Raw genomic sequence first — 27,224 nt, 5'->3', positions numbered from 1 at the left:
TACTTAGTTAAATCAGGGTCGAACACATGTCATATAAACCGCTAATGAAAACAATCATGGTAATGTTGAGTTAGGATCTAACACACACACATATGACCTGGAGTGTTGGGAGGTCAAAAGAAGCGAAGAAAAGCTGTATGGAGCAGTTTAGAGCGGGCGGTATCGGATACTAATTTTATGAGAAAATGGTGGGTGATCGCCAAAAGCTGGCCAGATGATCGAGAGGGGGTAGTCTAGGCACGTGGTTAGTGGCGGCGAGCAAGTGCTACAAGATGCATCCAAAGTTTATCTGCTTTTAACAAGGGCAACGATTCCGTAAGACTTCCAAAAGGAATAAGTCTGATGAGGTTAAGTTGAACTAGCTGGTCCGTGAGAACCTAACATAGACTAAATGAGTAGTGTTACCAGAAGTTTTATTCTTAGCCTGATAATCGCGGGGCACAACTCGCAATTTCTAGATCTACTATCATTGACCAATCCTAATTTTCCTATAAATTGGCGCTACGGGACTTTTAGGCCAAATACGTACGGCAGCTGCAAGGCAGATGCATATGCATTGAGAAGCTTTTCAATGTGGAAATACACTAAGAGTGCTTGCCAAACACTGCTGAAGGCGACCCCGCTTAGCAAAACTTTGTTTCAGGGTGGGCGCCAAGTTTTGTGTGAGAGTTCGCGGAACCCTTGTTCTCCTCAAAGCCTCACCAACATCGCACACCCGTTCTTTTTTCCTGACCTACCTATTTGTAAATTTATGTATGTATGTGCGTCTCAAAAGTGTTAACTACTCTTACCTTGAGACTTGTGACGCTGCGGAAAGTTACAAAATATTAAATTAGGTTCGTTTCTTAAGTCTTTTGTTCTTGTTTCGCGGTTATAGATTAGAAAATGCACTTTGATAGCAAATCAAACTAAAAAATATGTCATTGATGAGTTAATCATTTTTTATCGAGGAGCTGTTGGTTTTCTTCCGGAAAGTTATCGATTTATTATCGAAAAGTTATCGATTATTTCTCTAGATTCGAACCTAACTAGTTATCGAATAGTTACAGGTTAATTATTTAAAAGTTATCTGTTGGGTTTCTTCCGCAAAGTTATCGATTTATTATCGAAAAGTTATTGACTATTTACTTAGATTCGAACCTGAAACTATGTAGCTATCGAAAAGTTATTATTTAATTATTTAAAAGTTATCGATATCTAAAAAAAAAACTAAAAAAATGTTATTGATGTGTTTAAGATTATTTATCGACGAGTTGTTGGTTTTTTCCGCAAAATTATAGATTTATTATCGAAAAGTTATCGATTATTTATTACGATTCGAACCTGAAACTAGATATCAAAAAGTTGTCGATTTATTATCAGTTTCTTATCGACGTGTTATCGATTTATTATCGAAAAAATTATCGATTTGTTATCGAAGTGTTATCGATTTGTTAAAGATGGCTTATTGGTTTGCTATAAAACAGATAACAGTTAAAATTAAATATAATAACCGATGGCACATTGCCAGCCCGTCGATAACAAACCGATAAGTAACCCATAAGAAGCTGCAACAACAAGCCTTTTGAAAATAATTTTTTTCCAAGATCGTACTTTGCGAGATTTAAAAGGAATAAATGAACCAATGGAAAACGCTCTTATTTTATTTGCAGGCGACTCTGCCATTCATTCAGAAATCAACTCCTCTTGATGAACTGAATGCTTGCTTTAAAGCGTCACCGCATTGGAGAAAGGTGGAGAAAATTAGTTTATCAACAAACATTCATGTTCATTTACTTAAAGATGCATCTGCTCAGACATTTGCTAAGCAACCTTTGGATACAGGTTATGGAAAATTTCCAATCGATCGTACAACAAATGAGATATCATTCCCATCAAATTTTTGCAAAGTGCAATCGTGCATTAAAGACATGGAAAAAATGGTTTTTCCAAATATTTCCGTCAATTTCAAGAATCACAATTGGCTATGTGAAGGAGCAATCTTAGCTCCCAAAAATGAATATTACCAAAATCAATGATCTCATTAAAAACCAAATTCCTGGTGAAGTGATGAAATATAAATCGATCGACACAGTTACAGTTGAAGCTCAAATTGTGAATTATCTAATTGAATTTCTAAACTATTTAGAACCATCTGGAATGCCTGCGCATATAATAGCTTTGAAAATTGGCTCACCTATCATGCTTCTTCGGAATTTAGCCTACCAAAATTGTGCAATGGAACCAGACTTTGTGTTAAGAAATTAATGCCGAGTGTAATCGCAGCAACAATCACCAGCAGTAAAGGGCAAAAGGGAAGATGTGCTCATACCACGGAGCTCAATGATTCCTACAGATTTGCCATTCAATTTTAAGTGCTTACAGTTTCCTTTACGTTTTGCTTTTGCAATTACAATCAACAAAGCACAAGGACAATCGCTTACTGTTTCAGGATTTAATTTAGAGAGTCTGTGCTTTTCCCGTGGCCAGCTATATGTTGCTTACTCTAAAGTTGGAACACCAAAAAATTTATTTATTTTTGCACAATAATAAAATATTTTAAAGGAAAATTTCACCAAATATGCGCAAAAATCCAATTCAATTTACAGAACAATAAGCTAAATTATCAACAAACAAAGCAGAAAAAATAACGCAACATTCATTCGATCTCGGGCGAACGCCGGGTAAAACTAGTACATTTATATTTGTAAAACCAGCAAAGAGACAATAACGCCTCTTATTAGAGTACTCATAGCTGTCAATGAGCGTATTAGCATACAAAAATACATACATACAAGTATACACAACTTAGTATTATAATTATTACTGTTTTCGTAGCATGCTTTGGACGCGCAATTAAAAGCTTCTCGCCAGTCTACGCACGCTAACGGTCATTCAAGAGCTCAATGGACTTTCACGCGAGCGTAAGCAACATAAAACGCCTACTGACCTTGCTTTATATGTAGATGACAAGCATCTTTATAAAGCGAACAAGTTACAAATCAAAATAAATAAATTAAGCTTAAACAACGCTGAAAAGAAAGAAGTGAGGAATTTACGCAATAACAAATCTTAAACCAACAAATATCGAGAAAACATTTTAATTTGCATGAAAACAATTCATACTACAGCGCCAATTTAGAAATCAGCTTAAATTGCTAAGCTTTACAAAGCTTCTTATAAGCATGAATTTTTGCATACGCATAAATATATATACATACAATACAATTTTTGTTTAACTTTTCTTTTTTTTATTGCCTCTTATTTAGTCTCACTTCGTTTTGTATTTGGATCAATGTCAATAATCTGGTAGCAGTGACGCTCGTGTTGCAACAACAACAATATTTACATATGCAACTGTAACAGCGCTGCAGCAATGTATTTGTTGATATGACCTTATTGGTAGTATGGATTTAGCATTCAAGAATAACGTCAACAGTTGGAAACTTACAAACAATCACTCGGCTATGGATTGGCTTGGTTGGCTGTTTTGAGTTGTGGTGATATGAGCCGTCCATTGTCTGGCACTCATTTGATGCGCTGACTCAACATTTATTACGATTACACGCCTAACCAAATGCATATATTTTACATAGTTTATGCATCGTACGTATATATAGACATAAAAACAAGCTAATAGGCGTAAAGTATTAACTGAAAACTGATGACAATGAGGTAGCGTTAGCCGCCGCGGTCGTTTGTGTTTTGGTGGTCACTTGTTAAAAAGGCCAACAAATTTTATCATTGTCATGCCTTTTGTGGAATTTCTTGATTTTTTTGTATATGTGTGCTGGTATGCATAGACTATTTTGTATAATCCCAAAAAGTTGAGTTGATAAATTGTATATACATTTTTTACCAAATCTAGAGAAAATGGATTAAGGCTTGTCTATAACTACACTACGTTAACTACCGGATGCAGGGATAAGCCGCTAGAGTAGCTCTACAACTACGATAATCCAACAGGCGGAAAACAGCTAAGCATGGACACGCGACGATTCTGGATGATATGACGAAGGGACAATTAAATAAAAATAAAAATGAATGTAAGGCGCGATAACCTCCGAAGAGATCTAAGGCCGAACGGCATCTGCAAGGCAGATGAGTTTTCACTGAGAGTTTTTCATGGTAGAAATACACTCGGAGCGCTTGCCAAACACTGCTGAGGGGCGACCCCGCTGAAAAATTTTCTTCTAATTGACAAACCTTATTTCTAAAATGTTGATGTTACTTTGCCCGGGGTGTGAACCCAGCGCATACGGTGTGGTAGGCGGAGCACTGTACCATCACACCATGGTGGCCGCCAGGAACAATTAGACGGAATAATAACCGACCTAACATCAAAAACCGACCACATCACAGGGGTTTTGGACTTCCAGGTTGAGAAGGGAAGAATTATAATTAGGTCTAGACAATAGCAGGGGCATCACGATCAACACCTACGGCTCGAAAGGGAGCTGGATTTGGGAAGTACTCAACACATCTACAATTAAGCTAATCATTCCGACTTCCTGACGCATGCAGCGTATTCCACGCCGAGGTCTATGCCATAGACAGATCAGCAAAGCTGCTTCAAGATAGTGTGGTCTCCCACACCGACGTAACAATATATGTTGACAGCAAAGCCGCGTTAAGGGCATTAGAGTCCAACATGATAAAATAGGATATCGTGCGGAGATGTAGAGCCTCAGAGGCTTCTATGAGTCATCGCAATGTCTCTCTTTCCTGGGTCCCTGGATACAGCTGTATTGAAGGGGATTAACTCACGGATGAGATGGCTAGGCAAGGTTCCGATTTAGACATAAGTGAGGTGGACAGCTCCGTTCGACCGCCGCTGGGTTATGTCTTGGGGAGAATCGAGGAATATGAAAACAGAGCAGCGGACTTGCTATGGACCAAAAGGGTTGACTGCGCAGTCTCAAGTTCCTTCCATGATTGGATAGGAAAGCCACATGCTTCTTTCTCAAATTGAACAAATCTACAGTGAGGGTCCTTACGGGTGTCATCACAGGTCATTGTGCTATCGCACCAATCCTCCGACGGTGGCGAATACCGCAGTAGCTGTCAGGATGAGGAGGAAGAGAATTCGATCTGCCACTTTGTCTGCCGATGTCCGGCGCTTCAGAGAAGTAAGCTCAGATTTCTGGGATCACAGTTCTTCGACAGCCGGATAGAGGTTGGGAAGGTGGAGGTTTCGAAAAAGAAAAAACCATTGGATCTTACTCGTTCATATCTGATCCAATAGTAAATTATTGCCGATCTCTGCAGGAGAGCCGTGAACACCTCACATGGCCCGTGGGATACTGGGATATTGAGGAAAACTGTATTGCAAACGAATTTGCTAGACAGGGCGCAAAAAAGCAGACAAAGAGTATTTAGATATACCCTTTTCAACATTTAATCTTATGTTAAAAGGGTACATCTACCGTGAAGCTAATTATAGATGACTACAAACTACAGGGGGTTGAACTTGGCACTGCCTTATAGGTTGGCATGCAGAAAGCGAGGATTGCCATATCCTCAATGTTTTATGAAATTTTAAGATCACGATGAGGCGAAAACGGTGGATCGCCTTATGTGCAACTATATCCAATGCCAGTTCGTAAAGTAAGCCTGAGAACCAAGTATTTCGTGGTGTGTGCATTTTAGTTACGACTGCCAACTGCGTATGGAAGAGGGAGGTAGCACGTGTGTAGCCAGTCTTTTGAGGACATTATAAGTACCATATGTACTTCTGTGTGTCCGAATTCTTCAAGATTGAAAGTTTCGCCACAGCTAAGATTCTAAAAAAGATCACCAGGAATTGATCCCAGTACCATCTCTAGAATAGCTTCAGATACTGCGCTGGTGATATCATGGTATTTGGAATAATGCTCAGTTTTTACATACGTGCCCATAACGCGCTTTAGAAGCCCTGCATAAAATAGCGTTAGTGCTGCAATCTCGCGCCGAACTATCGTATTAAATCTCAATCTGCACCGGCTTTCTTGTCATACTTTTCAGATTAAGATGTCTAAAGTTGTGTCAATTTCTGTCACTTTAGAATTGCAGAACGCGTTATTAACTAAGTCAGTCATTGGGGCTCTGAGATGGTCTTCACCTTTATCATGAATCCTGTACTATTCCTTTGCCGTACTCTGTCGAATTTTTTCTCTTTGTATCTTTTTGGTCTGGAATGTCTCCTTCTCTAGACATATATCGTTAATATTATATTTGTTCTTGAGTGCTTAGTACAAAGGAGCGATATCAATGGTCGCTATCATTGAATTCTTGAAGGCTTTCCACTATGTGTTGGCTTCAGAGGTGCTTTTAAGATGCCGCCGTGATATCTGTCGTTATTTCTCCGTAGTCGCGTCTATTTCTCTGCTTCTGCTTGGTGTACTGAAGTTTATGGCTCTTGCCTTCAGTATAGTAGTCGTGGATAATGCTGTTGTTGTTGTAACCGCAACAACGCTTTCCAATGGTTAAGGGAAGTTTTAAGGATATGGACAGTAGGGTGGGGTGAATTTATTTTTTTTCGAAATCGCTTTTGACTGACCTCCAGAAAGCAGCCTTTCTAGACCAGAAATAAGGTTGAAAATTTGTATTTCACTCATAGTATGTTTGAGGTGCCACAACGCAACTAAACTTTGAAAAAGACGGTAGGTACAATTTTTTTTCTGTCATCGATTTACCTTCGCTTGTTCTTATTGTGCTCATTGATCCAAAAGCCTCGTGATTTGCATAGCCTTCTATGTGCCTGTAAAACTATTACTTATACACTTGATTAGAAACATACTATTATCAACAAAAAAACTGTAAAACACCATTTAAAAATTGTCGTTTTTAGTTATGATATGTAATTTTACTAAAGCTATGTATATTAAAAAAGAAATATAATAAATATGTAAATAATGAACTTTGTAAAATCGCGATTATTTTGCTCAACTTCTTGGGGCGGGGGCCCCTCAAAACCCCATACTACGAAAATAATATTTGGTGGTTTTGGCTAACTCTTATAAAGACAACTTTTCATTGCTTGATTACAAACAAAAAAATCCATAGGGTATCACTCCACCCTAATGGGTAGTAATTTTTTTCGAAATTAACCAGTTTCGCGGTGGTACCATCACCTGCTTGTTCTAGTCCCACTGCCTTTGCCACGATTTCGGTTATGTGAATTTTATCCTTCTCTAACTCTAGCCTTGCATACGGGGAATATAATAAGCCCTTTAACCTTTGCTATTTGCCTTCCTTTTCAGTTCATCTTCAGCATCCCCGTTCGATAGCTCCAGAGCAAAAACAGCCTACGATGATTATAGCTAGTTAAATCCAGTATACTATCACGGAACAGCAGGTATTTACCACGCCATGCTTTAACTGGGCATAGAAGCGACCGTCGCCCCTTCATTTCCTTGATTTAGAGATTTTTAGCTCAATTGCGTTTTTAATGCAGATTTTCTACAGCAATTGGTTTTTTGTATACTATTTATATTTTTCATTTAAAAATTTGCATAAGAAGACGAAACAAAACAAAAAGTCGGTGGGGTACGATCTCTAATTATTATGCCAAATATGGCGATTATATATCGCATGCCATTCATAGCTTTTGGTTATGTCAATTTAAGCGGTTTTTGCATAAGACGACAAAAAAATATTCAAAGCTTTATGAAATGTAATATACATTAAATGAAAAAGTAATCAATCCATAAATTTGAGTAGACTTAATATTTTGGGAAGATAAATATATTAAGGACGAAAGACTTAAGAAACGAACTTGATTGATTGATTAAATATTATGTTGTTTTATAGTTTTAAAATTAATTTGAAGCAAAAAAAAAACAAAATCTGTTAACACCAAAAATATAGAAAATGATTTCCCTTAACATCTACCAGTTTTTGTTCTATAAATTCACTTTTCTTATCTTCTGGTTGGATTTTAGTTGCCTACATCGGACGTACATATGTTCTGTTTATTCTGAAAGGCTAACTCATAGTAAATTTAAAAAAAGTAGCTGCAGAAACTTATCAGTTTTGTATTTAGAAATCTTTATTAACATTAGATTAAGAGGATCAATACTCATAGTAGCTTCTACCTAATAACGTAAGTTTCAGTATTTTTAAGCTCGTGCTTCACTCACGATTAAGATTGTTTTGATGCATTAATGCGCTTTTTAAATTAGGCAGAGGCCAACAAAATACAAAAAAAGAAAATCTTAGATTTTTCTGATAGTAAAAAAAATGTTCAAGTACCTTAAATATATGACATACTCATGCTAGCTAACTTTAGTTTGAAAGTGCTAAAATTGTCATCTGCTTTTGTATATATAAAAAAATCATTAACACTGTGTGTGTGAAGCTGTTAACAAACTCATAATTTTTTATAAAAGTGTGGGTATTAAATATTTGTATATACATATACATGTATATATATATATCTTTATATTATTGAATTTTTTTTTTCAACGCATTTGACCGCTGCCACTCAAAACCAGTTAAACAACATTCTTCGCTTAAAATATTAAGTATATAATTTTTAATACTTTGTTGTTGTAAACCTGTTAACATTTTTATTTTAGTTGCTTTTTAATTAATACAACGTGCCTTGTCGAAGTATAACGAACTGATTTTAACTCAACTAAGTATAGCGGTTGTAAATACAGTCGCTTGTTTTGAATTTCCACAACATTGTTTATTACAAAAATTTTTCATTAATCAAATTGAAATTGAGTCAGATTTACTATAAAACAAAACGTTGCAGAAAAAAATACTAATTAAATCAGAATTTGTTCTGGCATTAAGCACAAGTATTTTTTGATTATGTTCGGTTTCTTTTTAGTAAACAAAATAGCAGCTTAAGCAGTGGGTTAATTTGAGTAAAAAAATTACTTAAAATAAAGCATATCGCTAAACGGAGATTAATTAAGAAAACATTTGGAGGAAAAAACAAATCTTCCGGTACGAGAAAAGATTGGTAATCATCAAAGATTGGTAGTGAGTTAAGAGTGCCTAAAATTAAAGGGATTATGCAAAGAATTTCTATTTTACTTAGTTGGAGATTTTCGTTTGATATTTTTTAGCCGCTGGTCCAACCAAATGTCCAGATTGTTTTTTTTCTTTTCGTTTTTTTTTAATGCAATTGAAATAAATTTGCAATTTTTTGTTAAAAAAAATATTTAATTTATATTTATATATATTTGTTGGTGTGGTGTGTTCAGTTTATACTTATATTTAAGAATTCATAAACTTAACAACGGCTTAAAATAACTGAATTTCAATAATAAAATTTCAATTGATAACATTACAAAATTGCCCGATGATTATTACGTTGGCGGGTTTCGAAATGGTTCCATCGCAATATGCCAGTAAATATTTCTTTCTTTTCAGTTTCTCTTAGAAAACATAATAATTGAAATTCAATTATTATAAGCCGGTGTTAAGCTCATGACTTCTTAAATATATTTAATTTATAGTTGAAAACTACGCGGACTTTTTTAGTGCAATATTGCTCACATTTTCGTCCTAAGATATTAAAACACAAACTGAAAATTCTTCATTTGTTGTGATCCCATTGTTTTGGATACATACCATGTACATATGTAAATACATATGTGCGTATGTAATATATTTTATTACGCTTTTGTTATGTTCGTTTACTTCTTTAGCATTTTTACGTAATTCGTTGCTCTAATTGTATTGATTAGCACTTAAATGCGGCGTGAAGTAATTTAGTTTCGTTCTAATTTGTTGTAATATGCATGCCACTGACCAGACGTAGTCGCTGTTTTTGGTATTTCACTCTTACTTATGCACTTTTATTAGTTTTTTTGTTTTGTTTTATTTTCAGTTTCTGGTCTCTAACTCAGCTTTCAATTATTCTCTTACACTATATTCGTCTCTTCCTCACTCGGCTAATCTACTGCAAAACCTTTTATGGCTTATTTTCTTTTATTAATATGTATGTGTATTTGTGAGTTTATTTGTTATATACAATTTTTTTTATTGTTGTTGCGTGCTAATTGTTAATTGAGTTAAATTAAGCTTTAAAAGCTGTTAAGTTTCATGCAACAATTTGGTTTTTCAACTGTAATTGGCAAAATTGGTCGATTTGAAAAATTTCGTTTGTATGTGTGTAAATTACGATTTGTTAATTGGTCAATTTGGGAAGGACAATTGAATTCACAGGCAGTTAATATATTTCAAAAATTTTTTTTTTCAATTGAAAAGCTTTTAAAAATTTATCAATTTTTAGATCTATTTCAGTTGTATGAGGAGTTGCATAAACAATTGTTTTCAAAAAGTGCACCCACTCATTAATACTTTTCAATTTCACAATCAATTTTTCATTAATGAAATTTTATTTCGTCATTAAAATAAGTTTAATGCGCCATTAATTAAAAAAAAGCTTTAGTTAACAAAAGATGTTGACACAGAAATTGATTCAAAACTTATCGTTGTATCAAGTTTATTGCATGCTTTTCTGGCACGACGAGAAAATCCAACAAACAGTTGACTGAAAAGTTTATCAACTTTACATCTTTTTTATAAATAAAATCGAATTAATTGATTGTAAAACTTGATCATACCAACTTAAAAAACAAATCCTTTTCAAATCCATAATGCAACCAAAATTGCTGAACCAATCTCTCCCAGATGTATTTAGGTATAAATAAATGAAGGTTTCCAAGCTATACATGAATTTTTCGATTTATATGATAAGACAGCAATGAGGAAAGAAATAGCCATTTTATTAAAAGTTTGCAAAGCCTAAACGTTCTATGTGAGGGATCTCAAGAACTTGTGACGCTGAAGAATTGTTTGATTAATTTCCGTTGCGCGAAAATATGATTTAAAAAGAATTTTTAAAAATTTCTTCCACCCCAATCAATTAATCAAATTTACTGTGGATATCTAGCAACCTTGCTGCTTGCAATTTTTCACAACCCGTTACTCAAATAAGTTTTTAGGAGAAACTACAAACTCATTGAAAATTGTACTACAAACGGATTTGCATTTAAGTATACGGGTTACAAAGTACATTTTCCGAATAACGAAAAAATTGATTGAAAAGTTGATCAATTTAAGCTCACTTTGCTAATTTTCAGCAGAAACAAGAAATTGATTGAAAAGTTGACCAATATTAGCATCCCATTTAGAAAGTTAATTTTCTGTATAAATAAGAAATTGCTTGAATGGCTGAGCAATGCGAGTATCCCGTTTACCAAGTCAATTTTCAGCAGAACAAGAAATTGATTGAAAAGTTGATCAATATTAGCATCCCGTTTATGAAATCATTTTTCGGTATAAACAAGAAATTGCATGAATGGTTTAGCAAGGCGATGATCCCATTTACCAAATCACGGTTTACAAAGTCAATTTTCTGAATAACCAACAAATTGATTGAACAGTTGATCAAGTGAATCTCATGTTGCCAATTTTCAGAACATACAAGAAATTGATTGAAAAGTTGGTCATGTTAGCATGCTGTTTAGAAAGTAAATTTTCAGTGTAAACAGGAAATTGCTTGAGTGGCTGAGCAATGCGAGTATCCCGTTTACCAAGTAAATTTTTAGATGAAAACAAATTTATTGAAAATTTTATTTAGAGAAGTGTGTCGTTTAACAAATCATTTTTCGATAAAATATCTATTAAAGAGTTGATAAATAGAAGTATATTCCTTCATCTGCTGTCGAATTCGGCTCTTGGTAGTAATATTTTATATTTTATAGCAATTAGAAAACCGTACCAGCTTTTCAGAAACTTGTCATTGCAGTATGCAGCTCATAGAAATTCCACCGCAATTACCGCAAATTACTGAAGAAGTCTTCTCTCGAATGCCAAACATTCGATTACTTATTAATTACATGAACAAATATTGTTTAATCAGCTATCTCAATTATGTGGGATAAAGAATGTGTCGTTCATATCAATTATTTTGAAAATAGAGTTTTTGAAGGGATATGTAATTGCTTTAAGACAGAGCCGACGCATTGGCGAAAAAAGTGCTTGACCATTATTTGTATGTACAACATAATCCCTGTTTAATCAATCCTACTAAATAGAGTGCCGACTTACACAACCAAAAATAAATAATACAGACACTACTAAATTCCAACTATTTATAACAAAATCCATTCATGAAATCCCGGCCAAATATAAAAATAATTAGCAAACATTATTAAATTATTACCCTTTCTCCTCATTTTTTTTTTTTTATAACTCGGAGAGTTATCATCAAAATTTTTAAAATGGTGTCCTTCCTTTATATGTTGGGTTTATAGGTGCAAGATGCACTAACCAATCTGTGTGACACCTAAGGTCACCATTGAAAGAGAGGAAGCCTTGGGAAGGCCACTTCGACACACTCGAAAAAGAGCATACTGAGATTTGCAGCGTCTGTTCGCCAAGAAAGTGTATTTCCATGCGCGCATCTGCCTTGAAGCGAACGGATGGTTATATTGATGTTACTTACTAACTCCATATTCAGATTGTGAGCTGGATTAAAAAGACACACCACTAATCAATAATGGGTGTAACAACAAGTTAATGGTCAATGCAAACGTTTTCAAGATTATGATTTGAATGTTTATGAAGAAACATGCCGATGATTATCTGCATTTGCTTTCGTGAATATAAAGGCTGACATCACAGCCATATAGCAAATGCCAAGAATCTGATAAGGAGGACGTTGCTATATTGTTGAATATGGAAATGACATGAGGTAGAGCTCCTCACCGCGATGTGCAGCAATGCAATCCTGTTTAACATATAATTCATCTGTGTCTACACCAGTTACCTCATACAACGGTTGTTACTGCCACGATAACAAAATATACTTGTCGACTTAAGATAATGCATTGGCAATCAGAGGTTTGAGGCTCCTACTCCAACAAATTGAAGTTTTAAACATCGTCGCGACTGGAAATACATTACCAGATTCTAGCATTAGGAAATCTGGCAAACTTTATTAAAAATATCATAAAAAATATCCAAATTGTCACAACTATCTCAATAGTTTTTAAGTGCACCTGCGACTTCATTAAGACAATCAAAATTAATTTTCGATTAAGAATTCAGTTTTTGACCTAAAATCTGATGCAAGCTGGGTCTTAAATGCAACATAAACTGGCAAGCATAAACATTTCTTACGCCCATTTATTATCAAACGACTATCCGAAAGACCAAAAATGAACTTAAAACAAGTAAGGAAGGTTAAGTTTGGGTGTAACCGAACATTACATACTCAGTTGAGAGCTATGATGGCAACATAAGGGAAAATAACCATGTAGGTAAATGAACCGAGGGTAATCCTGGAATATGTTTGTATGACATGTGTATCAAATGAAAGGTATTAAAGAGTATTTTATGAGGGAGTGGGCCATAGTTCTATAGGTGGACGGCATTTAGGGATATCGCCATAAAGGTGGATCAGGGTTGACTCTAGAATTTGTTTGTACGATATGGGTTTCAAATAAAAGGTGTTAATTAGTATTTTAAAAGGGAGTGATCCTTAGTTCCATAGGTGGACGCCGTTTCAAGATATTGCCATAAAGGTGGACCAGGGGTGACTCTAGAATATGTTTGTACGATATGGGTATCAAATAAAAGGTGGTAATGAGTATTTTAAAAGGGAGTGATCCTTAGTTCCATAGGTGGACGCCGTTTCGAGATATCGCCATAAAGGTGGACTAGGGGTGACTTTAGGATGTGTTTGTACGATATGGGTATCAAATTAAAGGTATTAATGAGGGTTTTAAAAGGGAGTGTTGGTAGTTGTATAGGTGGTCGCCTTTTCGAGATATCGGCTTAAAGGTGGACCAAGGGTGACTCAAGAATATGTTTGTACGATATGGGTATCAAATAAAAGGTGGTAATGAGTATTTTAAAAGGGAGTGATCCTTAGTTCCATAGGTGGACGCCGTTTCGAGATATCGCCATAAAGGTGGACTAGGGGTGACTTTAGGATGTGTTTGTACGATATGGGTATCAAATTAAAGGTATTAATGAGGGTTTTAAAAGGGAGTGTTGGTAGTTGTATAGGTGGTCGCCTTTTCGAGATATCGGCTTAAAGGTGGACCAAGGGTGACTCAAGAATTTGTTTGTATGATATGGGTATCAAATAAAAGGTGGTACTGAGTATTTTAAAAGGGAGTCATCCTTACTTCCATAGGTGGACGCCGTTTCGAGATATCGCCATAAAGGTGGACCAGGGGTGAGTCTAGAATGGGTTTCTACGATACGGGTATCAAATTAAAGGTATTAATGAGGCTTTTAAAAGGGAGTGGTGGTAGTTGTATATGTGAAGGCGTTTTCCAGATATCGAACAAAATGTGCACCAGGGTGACCGAGAACATCATCAGTTGGATACCGCTAATTTAGTTATATATGCAATACCACGAACAGTATTCCTGCCAAGATTTCAAGGGTTTTTTTATTTCGCCCTACAGAACTTTTTCATTTCATTCTACTTAATATGGTAGGTGTCTCACACATTTTACAAAGTTTTTTTCTAAAGTTATATTTTGCGTCAATAAACCAATCCAAATACTATGTTTCATCCCTTCTTTCGTATTTGGTATACAATTATGGCATTCTTTTCGTTTTTGATAATTTTCGATATCGAAAAAGTGGGCGTGGTCATAGTCGGATTTCAGCCATTTTTTATACCAATACAAAGTGAGTTCAGATAAGTACGTGAACTGAGTTTAGTAAAGATATATCGATTTGTGCTCAAGTTATCGTGTTAAAGGCCGAGCGGAAGGACAGACGGCCGACTGTGTATAAAAAGTGGGCGTGGCTTCAGCCGATTTCGCCCTTTTTCACAGAAATAAGTTATTGTCCCAGAATCTAAGCCACTACCAAATTTCACACGGTTTTTTGCATTTTGTTGCACCATATCATTACTGGAGTTGAATGTTGATATAATTTACTTATATACTATAAAGATATTAAATTTTATGTTAAAATTGGACTTAAAAAAAATTTTTTTAAAAGTGGGTGTGGTCGTTCTCCGATTTTGCTAGTTTTTATTAAGCATACATATGGTAATAGGAGTAACGTTCCTGCCAAATTTCATCATGATATCTTCAAATTACAGCTTGCAAAAGTTTTAAATTACCTTCTTTTAAAAGTGGGCGGTTTCACGCCCATTGTCAAAAATTTTACTAATTTTCTATTCAGCGTCATCAGTTCAACTCGCCTACCAAGTTTCATCGCTTTATCCGTCTTTGGTAATGAATTATCGCACTTTTTCCGTTTTTCGAAATTTTCGATATCGAAAAAGTGGGCGTGGTTATAGTCCGATATCTTTCATTTTAAATAGCGATCTGAGATGAGTTCTCAGGAACCTACATACCAAATTTCATCAAGATACCTCAAAATTTACTCAAGTTATCGTGTTAACGGACGGACGGACGGACATAGCTCAATCAAATTTGTTTTCGATCCTGATGATTTTGATATATGGAAGTCTATATCCATCTCGATTCCTTTATACCTGTACAAGCAACCGTTATCCAATCAAAGTTAATATACTCTGTGAGCTCTGCTCAACTGAGTATAAAAAATAGGTAATATTCAAACAATGTTTAACTGCTAGAATAGTTTAAATATATTAAAATTTATGTGTTACTGGATGTTTTTGTTTAGTATTGGCAATTTTATACCTTTCATGAACATGAAATGGTATATTACCTTTCGTTCGATATTTGTAGCGTTGAGAAATATAAAAGATATACTCACCAATAATTATACCGAACTGATCAGGGCGACGAACTGAATTGACATAGCCATGTCCGTCTGTCTGTCCGTTCGTCTGTCCATCCGTCTGTCTGTTTGAACGCAAACTAGACCCTCAAATTTTGAGGTATCTCAATGAAATTTGGCACAAGGATGTATTTTTGTATTATATTAGACACTTGTCGGATCCGGTAGGATCGGACCACTATAACATATATCTCCCATACAACCAATCGTTAAGATAAGACGATTTTGGTCATTCCTTATATTAATATATCATAGAAGATTTTCTAAAAAAATCACTTTGATCGGAGCTATATGTAGTATATATCCCATGCAACAGATCGTTCAGATAGAAAGATTTTTGGCCATTTCTCCCTTAGTTTCCAATATAAAAACGTGAAACTCGGTGATGTATATTCTAATATATCATAGATTTCCTGAAAAATCATTTCGATCGGAGCTTATATATTACATATTCCATACAACCGATCGTTCAGATAAGAGGGTTTTTTGCAATTTTTTTATATTTATCTTAAAATCGTTTAGGTATGTACATCTGTTCACTATATATTTCTAATCTTATACAGCGCATTATTTGGAGATTACGAATAGGATAAGATTGTTGTTCAGCCCCATTCATGAAAGGTATGAAGTCTTCGGCACAGCCTAAAACAGTACCGTCCTTACTTCTTTTGCTTGTTCGTTTTTTTTTTTTTTTTTGAAAATTCATACGACAGATTTGCTGACACTTACCATAATCTGGTAGTGGGTGTGGAGGTGGCGGTGACAGCGTTTTAAGTAATTGTTTTCTGCACCCAATGACATTTAGTTCGGTTTTAAATATTTTTATATTTTTTTTTGTACACAAATTACGTTTAAAGTGCTACATTTGTGTGTTTTATAAATATTCAATTAAGTATGTGATTTTCATGGTGTAGTTTCTTTGTGATAAATGTTTTGGTTTTGGTTTTTCTTTTTTTTTTTTTTTGATATGCTTAATCTGGTAATAAAGTTGTTTCAATTTTCTTTGTCTTTCATTCGTTACACAAATCAATTAAGGGCCAGATTATGTATGATGTCGTGACAATTCGCGTCGCAGTTATTCACAGTTACCATTATATAATACCAAAAATTGTATAAAGGTATTCAGGTTTAGTGTCACTCATTGAATGAATGCTCTTATATGATAGGAATTTTGGTTAACGCGAGAAGAAATTACTGATTGCGTTATACATAATTTGCCCTTAACTTTAATGTTGAAATTTGAAATAATTAATTATGTATCTGAATTTAATTACATTGGTTTTTAATTAAAAATTATCGTAGAAAAAAGTAAAATAAAAGAAAAATATTTTAAGATCGCTCAGTTTCACACGCTTCTTAAGAAGCTTTTTTATAACCTTGGGTATGTATGTTAGTACAGCAAAATGGAATGGAATGCGTGAACTTTGCTTATTAAGTTAAGTACACTTAAAAGAGCTCGCTTGCATAAACAAATATGTAAATATTTTAAAATGTATGTATGCAGATATTTAGTTTGTGAACAAAGTGCCCGGTGCACAGTGGGCCTAAATTTTCATTAAGTGTATGAATCATTGAGCCTTCATATAATGGCGTAAGTGTGAAGAGCTTTTGATCTGGCTGATGGTTGAAAATTCTAAAAAACAAAATTGACTGATAATGGCGACCTGGCGACTGACCCACAGTGTGCTTCAGTTGTGGAGGAAGCGAGAGAGAAAACGAACTCATTACCCCAATCGCCGATAATGGAAAACACGTTCCGCCACCCGACGATCACGAATAACAAGGCACCGGATAATAACGGACTAAACGGAAGCATTTGTGAAGAGCATACATTAACTCATTTGCAAATTATAGCTGGACAAGGAAGGCAATTCTGCAAACCGCGTTAATTACCATGGCATCAGCCTATTTAGTATGGCTTTTAAGGATCTATCTAGCGTACTGTGCGAAAAACTGAAGCCCAAAGTCTAAGAATTGATTGGACCTTATGAGCAATAAGAAAGTATTTTTATCGGAACCCGCCTATGGAAGCTTAATAAGATGGCGCCCCCGCTCCGCTGGAAGGATCAGGTGGAAAGCGATTTAGATTCAATTGATGTTTTGACGATTGGTGCCAGTTGGCAAAGCGAAGAAGTGACAATATCTGTATCAGCACGTCCTCGGACGTAGAAAATTTACTATCAACCAAATCGTCACGATGCGCCAAATTTTGGAAAAGGCCCACGATTAGAGAATCGACTGACATCATATTTTTGTTGGCTTCAAAGCAGACTTTGACAGCGCTCAAAAGAAGTTGCTTGTATGCTGATATGTCTGAGTTTAAGTTACCTTCAAGGTAATTATATGGCTCTGCTAAGTGACGATTAGCAATACCACAAGCTCTGCAAATATTGGGAAGGAACTGCGGGGTACTTCGAAACCAAACGAGGGTTCTGACAAGACAATCCCTTTTCTTACAATTTCTTTAACCCAAAAAAAATTGCTAGCGTATGCTAACGATATTGATATTATAGGCCTTTATAAAGGCGCCTTCTGTGGATTAGATAAATATTCAAAACAATGGGTCTTGCGGTAAATGAGCACAAAATGAAGTATTTGCTGGCATTCAAGAAAGAATCACCGGATTCACGCCGTCTTACCTTACTTAAAAAGTAAAGTCCCCTCTCGACATACAAAATTCACGCTCTACAAGACCGCTCATCATACTTGTTCTGATGTATGGCTCGCAATCACGGCGAGTATCGAAGCAGCTATAGTGATGACCTATATAAGCTTTATGCGGAAATAAATGACGGTGAAGCGAATAAAAGCCCAAAGGCTTCGCGGGCTACCTTATTTTATGCGAATAGACGAAGACGCTCCGACCAAAAAATGATTTCAATAGACAGTTTTAAACCAGAAGAAGACAAAGACCTTCACTGTGTTGGGATAGGCAGGTGGGAAGCACACTTAGTCGTCCTTTGTGCTCGCAATTGATGTCAGCTATCACGAAATAGGAATATGTGGAATGTCTTGTTATAAAACCGTCAAAATCGCTTAGTTGGCACGCCCAATCCTACACGTACAAGCTCTCCCACTTCCACTTCTAGTCCCACTACCACTGCCACTGATGCTCCTAGTTTCCCTCTCACTCTCTCCTCTATCACCTCAATTTCCTCATATATCGAATCTCCGAACGAAATATGGAATATCTTTATTTCTAAAAACCACTATGAAACTATATGACACTAACAAATGTACAATTTTTAAAATCGCATTGATCTTTACATATAAGATATAGATAGATAATTGTGACGTTGCGCTGCCCAATAATAGTTCCTTTTTTGATGAATCTTCTTAACCAATAAATAGTGGCATTTGTAAAATTATAGCTTCTGAAAAAAACTGCTTGTAAACTCCTGCCTCTTCCTTCTCCTCTCCATGTTTGATCCCCGTCTCTCCTCCGTATTTTCTCCCTTTTCATTTTCTCGATTTTTCTCCCTTTTACTCCCGCTTAGTTCGTTCCTCTCCCTCAACCTCCCTCGATTTTTCTTTTCTTCTCTTGGTTGCTTGCTTTTAAATGTTTCTCAAATAGAAATTTAGTCAAGGTGGTACCCCTGTACCAAAAGTCAAGAAAATGGCACCATAAACACGATTTTTTAATAAAGGTTGACCCCTGGTCCAGTTGCCAGTAAGAAAAGGTCCTAAATATTTAGTGTGTCTAGGAGGAGCACCTCTACCAACAAGAAAATCGCACCATAAATAGAAATTTTTCGAATAGGCCGGCCACTTGTCCGCTTGCCGGAAGTAAAGGTTTCCCAAATACTAAGCTATGCAAAGAGTTTCCTCTTACCAAATCGCAAGCGAATTGGCCCACAAAAACGACTTGTACAATCGGATTTTTAAATTTTTTGGAACAGCTTCAATTTCCGGAAAGAGAAGTTTCTCAAATAATGAGTTAGTAACGGAAATACCCCTATACCAAATTTCACTCAACCCCAATCATAAATTGGTCCACTTCCCAAACCAAATTTTAAATCTAAGGTATCCTCAAATCCCCTTGAACACACGCACAAAGTTTCACTGAATTCGAACACACTATCTTATTTAGAACAGGTTGGTCGACCCCTTAGTCACTTCCAAAAATGAAAACTTTCTCAAATATTATATTGGCCAAAGTATTTTTTTGAATAGGTCGGTCCCTGGTTCACTTCCCAGGCCAAATTGTTAATCTAAAACATCCTCAACTCCCCTTGAAACCACACCAAACTTCATCCAAATCGGCCTTGTGGTTTAGGATGAAAAACAAAAGGACAACAAGCAGTTAGTTCAAAATGTGTTTTGTTCTTGATGTTATACACTATTAATTTAGCAACCAAGGAAAAAGAAGAGGGCGACAGTGAGAGTGAGAGGAGTAGGGAGAGTGAGAGGAAGATAGAGATAGAGAGGGTGATGGAGAAGAAAAAGGAAAGGGAGAAGGAGAGGAAGAAGGAAAAGGAGTTAGAGAGGGAGAGTGAGAGATAGATGCATAGGGAGAAGGAAAGAGGGAGACTGGAAGGCAGATGGAGAGAGGGAGAGTGATAGGGAGAAGAAGATTAGGAGAGACTTACTTTCTACTTTTGTATTTTTACTAGCAGACCCGTAAGACATTGTTCTACATTTACTTTGGTCAATCTGCACAAGTGTTAAGAAGTTCATACTTCCTACTCTCCCTCCCACTTACTCGGCTTTTGCTTATCCTTTTACTCCCTCCCCCTCTGTTTTTCTCTTTCCCTGCGTCTCTTTCTTTCTTTCCGCCTTTTTCCTCACTCACTATCCCTAGTGACAGGCCCTGCCCAATCCAGTACCAGTCCCGGTCCATTTTCCGGAAAAGAAGTATAATAAAAACTAATCTAAGCAAAAGGCTACCTACATGTATATCAAACTTCATTCCAATAAACCAATGAATAGAATTTTTTTGAAACAGAACACTCTTTCGATTGCTGCCATGCGACCCTGCAAATTTAAATAAAAGCGGCACAGTTGTTTAGAGATATATTAAATCTCCTTAGTGCACAAACATTAGCATGTACATACAAACATACCAGAAGGCAGAACTTTTGTTGTTTAAGAATGTTAACGAAATGTTTAAAATTTTTAACGAAAGAGTATTTTTCAAGAAATGTGCGCATTCTTAACCACAAATGTTGCATGAACTTGGCAATATGCATAAAAATATACATATGTGCATATGTCAAGCTGATATGAAATGAAAATACATGCACACATACATTCATATATACCTATAAATGTGCTGTTGAAGTAAAATAACGTTGGCGAATGCAGGCTTTTTTCACCATTCGGTTTGATTCAACATGTATGTATGTATGTTTTATGTGATACTGTCCCACTCAAAGCAAGTTTCCTCGCACAGTTTACAGCGAACAAACACACGCACTGCCTTGTTTAGAAAATATGTTATTTTATTATTTTTATTAATACATATGTTATTTTTGTTTAAACATCTTCGCTCATATTAGTGAATCATATATTTTTTTATTATTAAACGGTTTTATTTAGGTTGAGTTGACTGGCACGGATTTTGTAATTGAAATTTGGAGTATAGTACAGAACCCGACGACAGTACAAAAATAAGAAAAAGTCGCCGCTAGGTGGCGCAAGGATCGAGATATTCACAAAAATCGTATTTGTGGTCCGATTTGGCTCATATTTGGAACACATAATACATACAAGAATAGAAAGTTACATATGAAAAAAATCGCCGCTAGGTGGCGCAAGGATCGAGATATTCACAAAAATCGTATTTGTTGTCCGATTTGGCTCATATTTGGAGCATATAATACATACAAGAATAGAAAGCGAGCTATGAAAAAATTCGCCGCTAGGTGGCGCAAGGATTGAGATATTCACAAAAATCGTATTTGTTGTCCAATTTGGTTCATATTTGGAACACATAATACATACAAGAAAAGAAAGCGACCTATAACAAAAAATCGGCGCTACGTGGCGCAAAGATCGAAATATTCAAAAAAATCGTATTTGAGGTCCGATTTGGTCCATATTTGGAACATATAATACATACATGTATAGAAAGTAGTGGTGGGATTATTTTCGAATTATATTCTAATAAACGTTATTCGAATAAACGAATAAATTTATTCATTTCAAATAGTCCGAATAATAAATATTCGAATTTTTTATTCGCTTATTCGGATAGTACTATCCGGATAGTACTAAGCTAAACGGTTTTATTGAAAACAATACTTACATGAAGTAATAATAATACTAAAAGCTAGAAAATAATTAGGTAGGTTCTAGTTACTAGTCATCACACTCCTCCTCAATATAGGGCGTTGATCAGACAATTAAATAAAAGCGCTGGACGCGGCAAATTTCTATTGATAATCATATATAAGACCAAATGAACCTTAATCAGGTTATGCTACGCCTCACATTTTTAGAAATTTTACGCGCCCAACGCTTTTATTTAATTGTCTGATCAACGCCATAGATTGATGAGAAGTGTGATGACTAGTACCCAGAACCTACCTAACTATTTTCTAGCTTTTAGTATTATTATTACTTCATGTAACTATTGTTTTCAATAAACCCGTTTAGCTTAAAATTTTCTTTTAATTATTTTATTTTTTATGCAAAACGAAATTCAGTATTTTAAAGTTTTACTTTTACTTTACTTTACCTACGACCTTTAAGCTTATAAAATTAACACAACTTAAATTATAGCTGTGTAAATATAAACTTTTTTAATTTTTGCAACATTTTTGCAAAAAGCCATTCCCTATAATATATATCTTCAAATTATATTGAAAACGTCCATCTCACGTAGCTAAGCTTTCAAATGCAAAAAGCCGTTTTAAGATCGGAGCATTCTGTATGAATTGATGCTCTTACAGCGGTATTTGGCGACTTTATTTTATAAGATTTATGGATAGATAAAACTCACTTTTTAATAATATTTTATTTCTGCTTTTTTCAGACAAAACCCCAAAAGGAAAAAAAAACAAAAGCCAATCTGCGGCTTCATCAAAGCTTTGTATTAAGTCCAAGAAATTGGATATCAGTGCATTTAATGATTTAAGAATGAAGACAGCCAGTAAAAAAAATTTTCAAATAAATAAATTAAAGCAAATAATTAAATATCTACCTGCACCAAGAAATAAATAAGCAAATGAAGTGCTAAAAAATAAATTAAATTATAACTGAGAAATTCAAAAATTGTTTTCTTATTTAGATGAAAATTAAGTGATCACATGAACGTGACATATACAAAATAAACAACATAACAGTGATAAATAATAGCAAAAAAAATTATAAATAAAATTTCTGAATAACAGGTTCACCAAATTTTTATGTAATTTATAAAAAAATGCATTTTAAGAAATCAAATTTGTGTAAAAAGTGCTAAGAGAAAATATTATTGCAGTGCTATAAAATCGCAACAAATTTGTGAAAAAATTAAAATTTCATTAAAATTATTTAACTACAAAAATTCCACAAAAAAGTTATAAAAAAAATAATAGCAACACTGTTAAATAACAGAAACAGCAACAATGCATGCAGCGCATAATAATAATCACCGCCGGCAGCGTCTTAAGCCAATAGGCGTTTTGTCCAGTTCGCCAAAATCGACAATACCCGCACTACGGTCAACAGTAAAACTATTGCAAGCAAAATCTTCAGCAGTATTTTTTAGCGCTGCAACATTGTTTGTCTGCCTATTTGTATGTTCCATACTGGAGTTGGGCGAGGCTCATGTAGCGCTTACTTATCCACCTGCGCGCAAATATGATTTGGATTTTTTGGATAATTCACGTACGAAGGGACCGTGTGGCATGCCAAAAGGTGAGTTTCAATTATCCAATAACCAAATATGTAGGTATTACCATTTATGTATGGTTGTTTTGTATGCCAATCTATAAATATATGGTTGTTGTTAAGACGAATAACAAATAATCGGAAACGTAAGTGTATTTGCTTTGGGCGCTCAATATTGGCGTCTCGTAACGATCACTACTTATTGCCATGGTATGTTTATGTATGTTGTGTTTTGGTATCTTTCATATAGGCAGGTATTTAGCTTTCTTTCTTCTTTTGATATGCATATATGGGAGTATGTGCAAATATTTGGCATTAAATACCTTTGGCTAAGCCACATATGCAAACAGTGGGTGATGAAACAATTTGTTAACAAAACTGCATTAGGAGATTATTTATTTTATTTATTTATTTATTTATTACGCCTCTATTGAATCTAGATCAAAACAAATTTCTACAGAGTATGCTTAAAACTAATTACAAGTAACTTAAGATTGTAGGAACTCAAGGGATAAAGCATATGCTTTCATTCATTAATAATAAGTTTTAAAAGTAAACGGAATTGGCTAACAACTTCACCATTCTTTGCACAAAAACAACTTCACCATGTTTTAATTTCGAAATTTTCGTAGTAGACGATATCGGAACAGTCGTAAAACATTCGCTGGCTAAGTTCTTACAAATCGTTTCGGACAATCTGATATATAAAGCTCAGGAGAAAAGTTTTGGGACCTTTAAATTTACTTTGGCGCAAAATTCTGTCCTGGAAGGTTTCATGTCAATATGGGTCAATATGGCGGAAGAGAATATATATCTGGTGCATTTTAGAACATACTTTTTTAGCAAAGGCTAAGTTCAGGTGTAACCGAACATTATATACTCAGCTGCCAAATTACAGCTTGCAAAATTGTTAAATTACCTTCTTTTAAAAGTGGTTGGTGGCACGCCCATTGTCCAAAATTCTACTAATTTTCTATTCAGCGTCATAAGGTCAACCCACCTACCAAGTTTCATCGCTTTATCCATCTTTGGTAATGAATTATCGCACTTTTTCGGTTTTACGAAATTGTTGATATCGACGTGGTTATAGTCCGATTTCGTTTATTTTAATTAGCGATCTGAGATGAGTACCCAGGAGCTTACAAACCAAATTTCATTAAGATACCTCAAAATTTACTCAAGCTATCGTGTTTACGGATATACGGACGGAAGTACATGGCTAAAATAATTTCTTTTTTCACCCAGCTCATTTTGATATATAGAAGTCTATATCTATCTCTATTAGTTTATGCCGTTACCTGGTACCACTATGCGAACAAAATTAATATACTCTGTGAGCTCTGCTCAGCTGAGTATAAAAACTGTATATATATATTGAAATAGCAGAATATCCGTCGTCCCTGAAATAAAGCATTGTTGTTGTTGTTGTTGTTGTTGTTGTAAACACTCCCGAATGCCTTGGGGAGTGTTATTGATGTTGATGGTCCTTTTCCCGGTAAATAGATCCGGTATGTTCTGGTAAATAGTAGCATTAAGTTGTTGTTGTTGTTGTATTAGCTGTGCTTCGCCCCATTTAATGGGCACGACTACTCACAAAAGGCATCAATGTCCTCTAACGGGAGTCCAAAGAAACTGTCTGTTTCAACAGGGACAGACCATAGGAAGATGGGTGTTAGAGGCGTAGGTTCCATATTACAAGTAAAAAGATGGCTGGTGTCATGTGGCGACGCATCACATGCAAGACATGCATTACGTGTGTAGGGTTTGATTCTGGTACATGTCCATAATTTAACCTGTTACAGTATCCAGAACGAAGTTTGGCCAGGGTGACTCATGTCTCCTTTGGTAGTGTGCTTTATTCTTCTGCAAGGGTGGGATATTGCATATTAATAACGGGGTTCACCGGGCGCGTCCTGGCAAAGGCGTTTACCGATTCTGTGTGGATTTGGCTAAGGGCCTGCTTATGCTTGCCTGGGTCAAACGGCTGTGTTGACAGGTGCCGAATCTCGTCATAGTGCTTTAGGAGATGTTCCCTTAATTCCCTTGGGGCGGTGCTAAATGAAGCAGTTGTTTGCTAGGATATACTGGTTTGTGACAATTAATCAAGAACTGCTTCTTCAGCATTTCGTGCTCTTTAATATTGAGCGCTTTGGCCTCATTGTGTAGACGGTGTTCGGGGGTCATAAAGAAACATCCGGTAGCAGTTCTGATTGCAGTATTTTGACAGCTCACTAGCCTTTTTCAGTGTGTAATTTTAAGACCAGGTGACCAGAGTGGTGACGCGTAGCTAATGAGCGGCCGGCCAGTTGCTTTGTACGTGGTTAGCAACGTTTCTTTATCTTTCCCCATGTGCTGCTGGCAAGCGATTTGAGGATTTTGTTGCGATTTTGTACTTTAGAAACAATCTCGGTGACATGAGCCTTGAAGGTTAGAGTATTATCAAACATTACCCCTAAGATCTGTGGGTGACCGACAGTCGGTAATGTGACACCATCCACGCGTACGTCCAATATTTGCGACATCTGTTCCTTCCTCCTCATAAACAGGGTGGCCTTGTATTTTGTCGGTGATAATGCCAAGTTGCGCGAGGTGAAGAAACCGGAAAGATCGGGGAGATAGCTGTTATTTTAGAAACTAATTCATCAGTTGAAGGGCCAGGTCCTGTAGCCATAATCCTGCAGTCGTTACCATAGGAAATGATTGTAATTGCTTCTGGTAGGGAAGGGAGTTTTGAAATGTAAAAATTTAACAGAAGCGGGGATAGGACACCACCCTGTGGAACACCCTGCTTAATTTTTCTAGGATTAGAAATTTCGTTCCTAAATTAAACCGAAACCTGCTGACGAGTCAGATAATTAGCGGTGCATCTTTTTAGACAAGCGGGAAGGTGAGTGCCTTTTATGTCTTGGAGTAGCGTGCGTTGATTGACTGTGTCAAAAGCTTTTGACAGATCAAGTGCCACGGATATCAGAAGTGTAGATACAGTTTAACGCTTAGCAGTCCATATAAAGTTTAAGTGTATATGTATATAGATGTAAAACAAGTAAGGAAGGCTAAGTCCGGGTGTAAACGAACATTACATACTCAGCTGAGAGCTTTGGAGACAAAATAAGGGAAAATCACCATTTAGCAAAATTAACCTAGGGTAACCCCCGAATGTGTTTATATGACATGGGTTTCAAATGAAAGGTGTTAATAAGTATTTTAAAAGGGAGTGGGCCTTAGTGCTATAGGTGGGCCTTACTTGTATATGTGAAGGCGTTTTCGAGATAGCGTCCAAAATGTGGACCAGGGTGACCCAGAACATCATCTGTCGGGTAACGCTAATTTATTTATATATGTCATACCACGACCAATACTCCTGCCAAGATTCCAAGAGCGTTTGATTTCGCCCTGCAAAACTTTTTCATTTTCTTCTTAATATGGTAGGTGTCAAACCCATTTTACAAAGTTTTTTCTGAAGTTATATTTTGCGTCAAAAAACCAATCCAATTACCGTGTTTCACCCTTTTTTCATTCTTGGTATAGAATTATGGAATTTTTCATTTTTCGTAATTTTCGATACCAAAAAAGTGGGCGTGGTCATAGTCGGATTTCAGTCATTTTTTATACCAAGATAAAGGGAGTTCAGATAAGTACGTGAACTAAGTTTAGTAAAGATTTTTGCTCAAGTTATCGTATTAAGG

General features: G+C 35.6%; 1 protein-coding gene across 17 annotated transcripts in view; it reads left to right on the top strand.

Annotated features, from left to right (window-relative positions):
• The window catches only part of nahoda, a 364,546-nt gene that overhangs the window by 94,935 nt on the left and 242,387 nt on the right, over positions 1-27,224 (top strand). For 13 of the 17 annotated variants that reach the window (XR_010951298.1, XR_010951299.1, XR_010951297.1 and 10 more), the window contains one exon: positions 22,700-23,565. Coding sequence is in view for 12 of the 17 variants with exons in the window: in XM_067775819.1 (XP_067631920.1) it covers positions 23,274-23,565 (292 nt within the window). In the remaining 5 variants the exon portion in view is untranslated. Of the gene's footprint in view, positions 1-7,220; positions 7,316-22,699; positions 23,566-27,224 lie in introns of all 17 variants that reach the window. The other 4 variants (XM_067775822.1, XM_067775820.1, XM_067775814.1 and 1 more) reach the window with 3 other exon arrangements.

The sequence above is a fragment of the Eurosta solidaginis genome, chromosome 3 (genome assembly GCF_040869045.1).
Source record: "Eurosta solidaginis isolate ZX-2024a chromosome 3, ASM4086904v1, whole genome shotgun sequence".
In the NCBI taxonomy this organism is placed as follows: Eukaryota; Metazoa; Arthropoda; class Insecta; order Diptera; family Tephritidae; genus Eurosta; species Eurosta solidaginis.
This window is presented reverse-complemented; position numbering and strand designations above follow the sequence as displayed.